Below are 12,623 nucleotides of genomic sequence, written 5' to 3'. Positions count from 1 at the left end.
TTTGGCTGCCTCAACATATGCTGACAGCAACTGACATCATTACTTCCTTTACAGGGAGAAAGCCACAGAACAGCAACCACACAATTATTATCAGTACATTTACTGAGGCAACTGGTTCCAAACCCCTCTTTTCAAAACCCCAAGGATAAGGAAATAAAAATCCTCTTCTACTCACTATTTAAGATACCTCGCATATTCCTGAAAAGATAATCAAACACTATTGTGATAGGGTGTTTTCAATTTAGCTGTTGAGCCAGAAAAGATAGAGGGTCTGCAGAAAGGGCAGACACCCCAATCAATGATCCTGGTCTCCAAGATGGCTAACTGCCCAGCTGGCAAAAGTTAACAGCCACTAGATACCTGGATAATTTCTCCTACCTCTCCCAACTAGGGGGTGTATTTTTACTTCTTGGATATTAGAATCCTCTCCCTTACAACAGAAGTGTATTGTTCAACTGTTATACATTTTCAAGAATGAATTATGTGCAAATATATAGATGACCACCTGAACAAACCTTTCACTTGCTTTTAGAGCAGCAGTTACAAAAGGTCGTAGGGACGCCTGGGTGGCTCAGCGGTTGACCATCTATCTGCCTTGGGCTCAGGGCGTGACCCCAGAATCCCAATCAAATCCCACCTCAGGCTCCCTGCATGGAGCCTGCTTCTCCACTCTGCCTATGTCTCTGCCTCTCTGTCTCTTTGAATAAATAAATAAAATCTTTAAAAAAATAAAGTAAGTAAAAATAAATAAAAGATCGTAGACTATCATACAATTAAACACAATTAGGACTCCTGGCATCCAATTACAAATATAAGCTACAATAAATTAGTGTTGTTTTTTTAAAAAGATTTTATTTATTCATTCATGATAGACGGGGCGGGGGGGGGGGGGGGGGGGGCAGAGACATAAGCAGAGGGAGAAGCAGGCTCCATGCCGGGAGCCCAACACTGGACTCAATCCCAGGACTCCAGGATCACACCCTGGGCCAAAGGCAGGCGCTTAACCGTTGAGCCACCCAGGGATCCCCAAATTAATGCTTTTTAAACTAAATTCTATCAATTACAAAATACCTATACACAGTTTGAAAACAATAGTGAACATTCATAATATGTATTTATTTATTCAGGATAAAAACTAAGCTAGGCTGCAGACAGACCTCCTTCTCATTTCCACAGCCCATACACTGGGAATCACTAAACTGGGGTCTTGAAGTAACTACAGTATTGAAAAAAAAGCAAAAGATTCTATTTACTGAACACTTTCTCTTATACAGGAAAAATCATAAAAGTATCTAAAATGTAGATGAGGCAGTATTGCAAAGAACAGTCTTGATAGACAATAAATACTCAAAGCCTCAAATTGAAAAAGTGCTTTACTACGGTTTCCTGAATTTCTAATAAAAAGTCTAGTAGATACACAAGGCTAAAGTAAATTAACCAAAAGAGCTTTTCAGAGACAGCATATTTCTAGCTATACATATTGTTTTGGAGATAACTCAATAAATAAAAGTAAAGATATCTTTAAATAATAAACCTTCAATCTCCATCAAAACAAAAAGAAAATTATTTTCCTCATGTTTCCAATTGGCAGATGAAAGTCTATCTTTAATTTATGAATGAGACTGATATGTGTATATACATGACACACGTGTATATGTATGTATATATATAATACACAAGAAATATTCCCTTAAAAATAACTGATTAAAGCAAAAACTTTAAAGCTACCAAACAAAAAGACAGTTAAATCTCTAATTATATGCTACTAAAATCCATCAAGATATCAGAACAGAAAAAAACGATCCTCTGTATTTTGCACAATTTGTAATTTTTTTGCATCAGTATATTTACCCTGATTATTTTTTAAAATTCAATTACACACTAGTAAAGTATATATAGCTATCATTCAGCTAAGAAAGGGATAGAGTTATAAATATACACACAATAGCTCATTTTTTTTAATGTAAGGATATACAGAAACTTTAACTGATATATGAGGAATAAAGAAAATGGGGGCAGAGGAGACAGAGATAAGAACTAGGTATCTTGTGTAGATCTGATTTTGTGATGGTATAAATATTTTTACATATAAAAAGAATTTAAAAAGCTATCTCTAAAAATCAAAAGCAAAGTAAAACAAATCTAATCATATACTAACAATGTGGAATAACCACACAGAGAAACTATTTTAGGTGATTTTACAATATAGTAATTTAACTGTGGCTCATTAGTGGTATGTACTCTAAGAACAACCACAACAAAAATCTAATATTGCTTCAGTAAAAAATAGTTTTGACAGTTCCACTAAAGCAAACCAGGGCTACTAGAGCAATGGCTGATTCCAAGCCTGGGGAAGAAAATGAGTTTAAAATGGGCCTGCAGCACCTTGACATACCAGAAAGCTACTAAAGACTTCTAAGGACATGTCAAAAGGACTCAGGAGACAACATGAAAAGGGTTCAACTGGCTAAAGATGGAATCACTAAAAATAATAGCTACATTGTACTGGAGCACTTCAAACATGAAATTCATGAAATCAGGAAGACTTTCTTTTTATCACCTTTAAAGGAAGCAACTGTGTTTGAAAAATGGCAGAGAATTAAGCATTTATCAAGGTAATCAGAAAGTTTGTGAAAATCTAGCTTCTCTTTAAGGAAATAGTCCATATAATAACGAAATAAATGATAGAATCAAAATAGTATCATATTGCAATCCTTAATATATTAAAGATCTAGCAGAGGAGGGAGGGAGGGTAGGAGAAAGGGAGAGAGGGAAGGAAGACAAACCAGGTATCATACACCTCTTGGGAGAAAAATGCACACTGCCATCTATGAAAGAGTCCCGTTGGGGGGAAAGGGGTATCAAACCTGAATATGATTTTAGGAAATGCAGAAGACCAAGAAACTGTTACAATAAGCCACACAGATGAACTAAGCAAAATTCGTACTATGAGAAACACTAAAGGGCAAAAAATACCCAGTTCCTTCAACAAATAAAGGGCCCAGGTGAAAAAAAAGAGTAAGAGAAGGAGGGCAAGGGAAGGAGAGGAAGGGTTTGGAATAATCTGTGGGTTACAACTATAATATGTAGAGCTTATTCTACTTGATTTTAACAGAAATACAGTGGTTAAGGAAAAGAAAAAGGAGGATGAGGAGAGAAAAGAGAAATTGGTCATTCTTAATATTTTCTGTATATTTAATGATATAAAGTTACTGCTTGTTTTTTAGCTAATGAAATGATATTATGGTTATGTTTTAACAAAGAGAATCTTTGTTTTACAGAAATATTTTGAATTATTTACAGATTAAATCATATATCTAGAATAACTTCAAAAATAATTCTGTAAGTAGAGACTGAGGGAAAAGTAAAAAAAAAAAAAAAAAAAAAAAAATGGTGTAGATGAAATACAACTGGCCATGAGTTGATAAATGTCTAAGCTGGGCATGAGGACAGGGAATTCATTATAATAATCTTTCTACTTTTTATGTTTGAAATGCTTTATCTAAAAAATTGTTTAAACACATACAATCACAAAATTTACTTACTTAGCAAAAACTTGCATTTCTTACAGAACAACTGTAAGAAACATGCTCTGTGTTTACACCCCAGGAATTAACCTGGGATTAAAAATTTTCTATTATTAGTTCATAATAAAGCAATATACACTTGGTTATTCAAGTAAGAAAAAGATTCTTTTAATTATGAAATGAAGGTGTGCCTAGGTGGTTCAGTTAAGCATCTGACTCTTGATTTCAGCTAAGGTCATGATCTCAAGGATGTGAGATCAAGCCCTGCACTGGGCTCCACACTGGGCATGAAGCTTGCTTGGTATTCTCTTTCTCTCTCTCTCTCTCTCAATAAATAAACTAAGTCATGATCTTAATATGCTACTTTATGTGTGGCTATGTGTACATTTTATATAAGAATTACTGTTCTTCAAAATAATTATTTAGGGGGGGTTTCATATGATCCTGTAACAATTAAGTAGCAATGTATTTGTTATAAATTATACAAAGATGAATCAGTTTCTGGCCTCAATATGCTCAGCAATTAAATAAGTAAAATACACATGTAATGATAACATAAAAATGTGGTGTCACAGTAAAAAGATTAACAAAATGTTTAGGAATAGAAAAAAGATAAAGCCTCCAGAGCTTAAAAAGTATTCAAACTCCTTTGAGTCTTCTACAGGCAATTTTGCACTCAAGATAATCTCTTCTCTTTACAGTTACCCACTTTTTTCCATCAAAATGGTACCATCCAGGGATGCCTGGGTGGCTCAGCGGTTGGGCGCCTGCCTTCAGCTCAGGTCATGATCCTGGGATCCAGGATCGAGCCCCACATCGGGCTCCCTGTGAGGAGCCTGCATCTCCCTCTGCCTGTGTCTCTGCCTCTCTCTCTCAGTCTGTGTCTCTCATGAATAAATAAATAAATCTTTAAAAAAAAATGGTACCATCCAAAACTGATTACAAACCTTCTTAAAGTTCTGGTAATTTCCAAAAATAAAAACTCCAAGTGAACAAAGATTCACAATGCTAAGGCTATTCAAGAGTGTGCCACAGAGAAAGTACTCTGACAAAAAGCAGAACAGAGAATATCATTTGTTTACTGAACTTAAGCCCAATGTTCAAGGCTATGTATATTTTTATGTCTAAATTTATTTAAAGATTCCATTTATAAACGGTAACAAAGTAAGCTGTTCGGGATAAATGCACCATTTAAGAATTTCCAAAAAACTACATGTAATCAAAGACATTCTTTTCAACAAATAATACTGGAAAAAACAAACATCTACACGCAAAAAAAAAAAAAAGTGAATCTAAGACAGCTCTTAGAACTGTCATAAAAATTAACTCAAAATAGATCACAGACCTGATATGAAAGTAAAAGACAAAACTGTAATACTTCATAAGATAACATAGGAGAAAACTTAAATGATCTTGACTATGGTGATGCCTTTTTACCTATAACACCAAAGACCATCCATTTAAGAAGTAATTGATAAGCTACATTTCATTAAAATTAAAAACTTCCACTTGATGAAAGACATTATCATAAGTAAAAGATCAGCCACGATTAGGAGAAAATATGTGCACAAGACACATGTGAAAAGGAGTTAAACTCTTTTGAACTCTTAAAACGCAAAAGAACAACCCTAATTTAAAAATCAGCCAAAGACTATATATAATAGACACCTCCCCGAAGAGGATACATTGATCGCAAGTAAGCATATAAGAAGATATTACACATATATCACCAGGAAGATGTAAGTTAAAGCCAAAATGAGATACTACTACACATCTATCAAAATGGCAAAATCCAGAACACTGACAAGGACTCAGAACAACAGGACTTCTCCTACATTGCTGGTGGAAATGTAAAGTGGCATTCTGAAAGACAATTTTGCAACTTCTTACAAAACTAACTATACTTTTATGGTATGATCCACCAATCACATTCCTTAGTATTTACCCAAAGGGACTGAAAACATGTCCACACAAAAACCTGAAAATAAATGGTTACAGCAGCTTTATTCATAAATTCCAAAACTTAGAAACAACCAAGATGGTCCTAAAGTAGGTGAGTGGATAAATAAACTGTGGTATATCCAGACAATGGAGTATGATTCAGCACTAAAAAGAAATGAGCTACGTAGCCATGAAAAGACACGGAGAACCTTAAATGCACATTACAAAGTAAAAGAAGCTAATGTAAAAAGGTTACACACGATATGAGTCCAACTATATAATAACATTCTGGAAAAGGCAAAACTATGGAGACAATAAAAAGATCAGTGGTTGGTGGAGGGTGGGAGGGGACAAGATGGGGAGATGAATAGGTTAGAGTACAGAGAATTTTTATGGGACTGAAAATACCCTGTGTGGTATTATGATGGATATAGGATATTATACTTCTGCTCAAACTCACCAAATATATAACACCAACAAGGGTGGACTCCAAGGTAAACTATGGACTTTGGTTGATTATCATATGTCAATATAAGTTCAGCCTCAACAAGAAAAATACCACTATTCTATGAGTGATATATAAGGGAGACTATGCATATATGGGGGGGGGGGGGTAAATGGGAAATCTTAGTACTTTCCTCTAAATTTTGTTGTAAATTGAAATCTGCTACCCAAAAAGTCTTTTAAAAACTACATACAAGTAATGACAAGCACAAAAAGATTTTTTTTTTTTTTTAGGATTTTATTTATTTATTCATGAGAGACACAGAAAGAGAGAGGCAGAGACATAGACAGAGGGAGAAGCAGATTCCACGCAGGGAGCCCACTGTGGGACTTGATCCTGGTACCCCAGGATCACGCCCTGAGCTGAAGGCAGACGCACTCAACCTCTGAGCCACCCAAGTGTCCCACAAAAAGATTTTACAAAGGGAGAAAATGATAACAAGTTGGCACCAGTCATGTATTATAATAGTTTATTATGATAAACTATATAAACAGTCAACCATATCAATGCCCAAAAGAAGAAATGTTGAAAGTCAAACAGCCCAAAATTCATTCTCCTCTTAATAAAATGTAAAAAAAAAAAAAAAAACCCACAAAACTATTTTTACATATTAAAATTAAATGTTAAGGCTCATTTCATAGGGTGCCTGGGTGGCTCAGTGGTTTAGCATCTGCCTTTGGCTCAGGTCATGATTCATTTCATAGATTTCACAATCTCTCATCTTACTCCAGGGAACTAGAGAGAAATGAGTCTGATACAGAAAACCTAAGAGAAACTACAAACGTAAGATATACTTATCACATAATTATGGAAAATTATTAGATGATCAAGATTTTAGGTGATATAATACATTAACACATACTTCAACTAATTCCACTTCAACTCCTCTCTCCACCTAAAGAAAATCACACTTCCTTTAATCAGGGGCACCTAGTGTATAAAAATCTCTCATAATCTAATCTGATATGCTCAAAAGCCAATGAAATCAAGAATTAATCAACACATTCTAACCTCTTGTGGCATCTTTTTTAAATATAACTTTTAACTGTAAGATCTAATTTTTATAGAAATGCAATTTATTTACAAGGTAAAGCTGTTACTAAAACACACAATCAGAACTATGAAACTTGCACTTCTAAGAATCATTACTCCTCACTCCCACAAAGAACAAAGAGAAAAGCCAAAGGTCAGTTCAAATAAGTCTCCCTGATTTTCCCATGGAATGAGTAGGACACTTCCTATAAAAGTTCACTCAACAAAAATAAATAAATCAGGGTAATACAGTAAGCCCTAACAAATCACACCCTGAGATAATTTAGTAAATCAGGTGTTCTGAACTTGAAACTGACGAAACATTATTTCTATGGGTTGCATTCTTGGGACAAAACAACAAAGTAGAGTGACAGAGGGTAAGAGAGAAAGACAGAAACAAAGGGACAGACAGAGAGAGGAGAGGATGTTTTAATGCTGTGCTTAAATACACAGGATAAAATAACAGAAAAATATCTTCCCTAACTGATCATGGTATCCAGGATCAAGACCTCAGCAACTAAGGAGCTGAGGATAACAAGAATACACTATCAGGATACTTACTGCAGATGAGATAAGTCTCAGCCTATTTGACTTCATGACCCAATCAATTTTTATTCAATCTTCCAAACCAAGGGATGGAGCCTGTCTCCTTTGCCACCGTAGTCTTCTGTGGCTTTCAGTCAAGTTTCCTCTCTTACCCTTGTATGCGATAGAACAAAACACGTCTCAAATATCTCAGTTTGTGATGCTGGTTGATCTCTGTTATGAAGAATTTAAGTTTTAAGAAAGGGATCAAAAACTAGTGGATTTTATTTCGCCAACATAGTATTTTATTTTAATTCTGAATAATCATTTAACATACCACAGACAAATCAGGATTTCTGGCTTTTCTTAAAAAATGAAAAGTTTGGAATCAGTGGAATTATATCCCTGCAAGGCAACAACTCCCACGAAAATGAGCCAGGAACTCCTCAGTATTGCCACAGTACCAACATTTGGTTTAAGGTTTATCCGATTTTAAGTCTAAGATATAGCATATCATCATAACGTCACAGCTGTTTTAAAGATGCAAAATACTGATCGACAACTATGTCATTAAAAGTGGGAAAACAAAAAAGAGAGCCATCACCATAGCTTTTTAAGCCTGAGTAATAACTGACAAACAGCTAGTCACCCCAAACAACATATGGGAGAACAGAGTTGGGGGACACTGTGTTTATGGTTTCGCTTTGTGGATGGAGTCAAGTTCACTAAGGGGCGTGTTGCAGGTAATATACAAGATTTCAAGGGTGAGAGTAGCCAGCAAGCAACTGGATATGGTAATACAACTTATTTTCAAGAGAATACTCTGGCTAGAGATAGAGAATTTGAAGTTATTGCCAATGAAGCAGAGCAGGAAGAGATCAGCAGGTCAAGAATAAAATACTGGTAACAGCAATATTTTAAGGGGCAGAGAAAGAAAAACAAAGCCCATGAAGATGATTGAGAAGGTATAAAAAGAACCAGGAATGGATGGAGTCCCAGAACCTAAAAGAGCAGTATGTCCCTAAGAATGAAGTAATCAGTAGTATCCAAAAGTTGGAGAATAAATCAATAATATAAAAACTACTAAATGTCCAGCGGACTTGACAACTAGAAGGTAACTGATGATTTTACTGAGAGCAGCATCACCAGAGTGGCAACATAGAATCACACTGTAGTAAGTTTAGGAAAGAGTAGTAAGAGATTTGTAGTATATCAGGCTTCAGGGAAAGATCTAGTGAAAAGAGTACAAGTGAGGTAGATATGACTCAATGAGCAGTAGATGAAGGGCTCATAGGTACAAAAGATAGCTAGACCTCTAATTAACTGCAAGAGGGACAGCTGTTCCCAAAATGTAAAGTTTCTTTTAGGGCAAGGAACATACCATGTTCAACTTCATCTCCCCATAGGTAGCAAAATTCCTGGAATATAATACAACTCAAAGAGTCTGTGATGTGCATGAATACATGAACGAATTCAGAAGGAGACTCCTTCTGTAATATAATAAACAATCTGACCAAAAAAGGGGGGGGAGGGCTAAAAAAATATTCCCTAGAAGCATGTATCTAGAAGTGATAACTTGAGAGTTATCACTTCAGAGATTTGTTTACAATTAATGAACTTAGCAATGTACTAATGTATAGAATATGATATTCCATGTTAAGATCTGTTCAGTCTTTGCCATCCAAATACAAGATCTACTTAGGAGTTTATAAAACAAACCAGTCTTTGTTTGAAATATAAAAACAGTAATTGTTATATACGTAAAAGGCAGATTTCATCTGCCTATCCCATCCTCTCATCCACAGCCCCAAGAATCATACTATCCTATCTACTTTTCCCTCCCCTAACCTCACCCTGGTCTAGACCAGGTATGTGTACACCTAACCCAAAGGAAGTCAACTTTTTAGCAAACAATGTATACGTTGTGAGACCTGGTTCCATCAGTGATCAAAGCTAGGCTCTCAGTAACCTGAAAAGGTACAAATTGTAGCCAGCCAATGGTGGGCAATGAACCTAAAAAAAGAGTATGTATATGCTGGGTGGCCACTTTAAGGGGCATATAGGCCAACACATAAGGAAGCCTTTTGAGAGAAAAACTGAAAATGAAGCAAATACATTCTGAAAAGCTGAGATGAGAGACTTTGCGGTTACCTGTAAGAGAAAGAAAAAATGGGAGGAAGGGAGAGAGAAACAGAAGTGGGGAGGAGGGGGGGAAACAAGTTATAAGAGAGAGAGAGAGGAAGAAGGGGAGAGAAACAGAGAAAGTTGAGACTAGCTTTTTACTTCCCACAGGACCAGCTGCATTCCATTTTACTCCCCTGAATTCTCCTTTTTATGTGAGGTAATGGAGATATACTGTTGTTCCTTACAATCAAGATTCCCAACTGGAAAGTCCTAAACAAGATTAGATAAATGCCAGAAAAACGGAAGCTGTTTTTGTTTTTCTAAATCACTAAATAGGCACTACACACTTTAACACAGAAGTAGGAATTCTGGTTTCTAATCATAGCTCTCCTCTAACATCATGCAAATCTTGGCAATCAAAATGTCTCTCAACTTTTGTTTACTTACTTTGAAAGACAGAATTGGATTATAGACCTCCTATACTTAAATCCTTTAAAAACTAACTTGCAATGACAGCATGAGGGGTGTGTACATGTGTACATATACAACAAATTCAAAGATATATATACTCTTAAAGCAACACTTTGGAAGGCCCTTGTGAATTTTTCTAACAATGTGAAAGATACAAGCTCAGGAGTAATAAAATGGCTTTCTCCTAAGATCCCAGAAACCCATAAAGCAGCAACCTAAAGCAAATGTAACTATCAAAGTGTAAAACTTCCTTTCAAGACAAGCAAGGTACTCACCTGATACACTGCCTCCCTTCTTGGACTTTTCTCAAAAATGCCTGCCTGCCTACCATACTTTAGACGATCTTCTGAGGGTTTCCTTAGGAAAGAACACAATGCTCTGAGTCACATAAATCACCCCCACCATGGACCACAGACAGCTCTAAAGGTGGATTTTGATAGCTGTTCTGTGACATGGCCTGACAGAAAACCTCTATCAAATAACTTAAGTGGCCTAGAGAAAATAGTGACTCTCATCTAACCAATAAGATCTTCTCTTGAGACTGTCAGTTGGTGCTAAGGGGGATAAAAGCAGTGGTAAAACAGTAAGCAAAGCACTAGTACAGGGATTAACAAAAGTCTGATGCTAAAGAAGGTCACAAGGTCACCAGGTATCTAACCAGGAAAGGCTAGCCATTTCTGTTCTATTGTCAAGCATGGCTATCTAACAAAGCTCTTGTTTTACTGAGTTCACCAAGTACCCTTATAATAAAATTCTTGTCATCTAAGGTAATTCCAGAATCCCTCTGTGCTTTGCACATTTTTTTTAAAAAGTCTAATATACCTAATACTTTTCATAAAGCTAAATATATGCATTCTATATACCTGTTAAATCTCTAGCTTCTAAAACTAACGTAAAAAAAATAATGACCTTCAAATTCTTTCCTCAAAGACTATAAGTATAGGTTTATACTCTTAATTGGAGTAAGTTGTTTTCTCTGTTAACAGGAAAACTCAATTAGGTATTCTAGAGTTGACATTAGCTTAACTTTTCTTTCTTTCTTGGCAAATAGATAATTTAGTAAGGGCCTTTTTATGATTAAAACCAAACAAAAAAATAAGATATTGGGGAAAAAAAAAAAAGGCAGACTTCAATAATGACAGAGGGTCATTATTTAGTGCAACTAAATCAAAATCAGCCTTACCTCAAAAACTTGAGATTTGATGACTAACCTATCTTAAGCATGTACTTAAAATGCTCTAAAAAATTCATCTATTGAGTAGAATTCAAGGCATTGCTCTAATAATGACATTAATGTGATAGGACGGCCTCAAAAATTTTTTTTAAGATTTTATTCATTTATTCATAGAGACACAGCTAGAGAGAGAGAGAGAGGCAGAGACACAGGCAGAGGGAGAAGCAGGCTCCATGCAGGGAGCCCTACGTGGGACTCGATCCCAGGTCTCCAGGATCACGCCCTGGGCTGCAGGTGGTGCTAAACCGCTGTGCCATCGGGGCTGCCCCGGCCTCAAAATTTTTGAGATACAAAAACAAATTGCCAAGCCCTGACAATTAATCCCCAAAACACAAGTGGAAGACAAAAATCTGATCTGCACTTCAATCCATTAAAATCTATAAATAATAAAAAAAAAAAAAATAAAATAAAATAAAATAAAATAAAATAAAAAATAAAATCTATAAATACTCCTTGAAAGTACCCAACTATGTGTGTTATTTCTTCTTTTTGACTACTTTTACATTATTTTGACAAATAAATGATAATAAGTTGACATTTACTTAGGCTTCTAAGATCATTCTCATAGGTTCTAAGAACATAAATGTTGTAAGGGAAAAGAAATAAAGGAGAACAATTTCAACACAGTTTGAAGGAAAAGAACAAACCAAAATTAAATTCAAGAAATCAAGAAATCACTGGAGAAAAAGAGACAGATAAATATGGTTGAAAATCTATTGCAAAAGACAAATCAAGTTAAGAGCTCATACCTTTAAAAAAAAAAAATGAAACTGATCTTTGTTTCATTTTCTTTTTCAAGCCACTATGATCTTACCAAACAAGCAAATAAACAACAGTAATGTAAAATGGATATGTAAAATGGTAGGGACCAATATGAAACAGTTACCATACAACCCAGAAATTTCACTTCTAGGTATATACCCCAGAAGACTGAAAATTCAAATACATGCGCATATATGTTCATATCACCACTATTCATAATAGCCAAAAGGTGGAAGTACCCTAAATTTCCATCAACAAATGAATGGATAAACAAATTGTGTATGAACATACAATAGAGTATTATTCAGCCATAAAAAAGGAATGAGGTACTGACATATGCCACAACATGGATACAATATGCTAAATGAAAGACGCCAGACACACACTGTCAAATATCATATGATTCCATTTATATGAAATATCCAGAATAGATAAATCCATAGAGACAGAATGCAGAATGGCAGATGCCAACCGCTGGGATCTGTAATGGGGAGCAACTATA

The 12,623-nt window shown here is 35.4% G+C and overlaps 1 protein-coding gene across 6 annotated transcripts in view; it reads right to left on the bottom strand.

The window, feature by feature from the left end:
- The window catches only part of SNX13 (sorting nexin 13), a 173,677-nt gene that overhangs the window by 136,882 nt on the left and 24,172 nt on the right, over positions 1 to 12,623 (bottom strand). Inside the window, exon 2 of one of the 6 annotated variants that reach the window (XM_077856614.1) lies at positions 7,567 to 7,764. The exons of 4 other annotated variants lie outside the window; for them this stretch is intronic. In XM_077856614.1, coding sequence (XP_077712740.1) covers positions 7,567 to 7,602 — 36 coding nt within the window. In that variant the 5' untranslated portion in view covers positions 7,603 to 7,764. The remainder of the gene's footprint in view (positions 1 to 7,566; positions 7,765 to 12,623) is intronic. One more of the 6 variants, XM_077856615.1, reaches the window with a different exon arrangement.

This window comes from Canis aureus, chromosome 18, assembly GCF_053574225.1.
Source record: "Canis aureus isolate CA01 chromosome 18, VMU_Caureus_v.1.0, whole genome shotgun sequence".
Lineage (NCBI taxonomy): Eukaryota > Metazoa > Chordata > Mammalia > Carnivora > Canidae > Canis > Canis aureus.
Note: the sequence above shows the minus strand (reverse complement) of the source record. Positions and strands in the feature narration are given on the sequence as shown.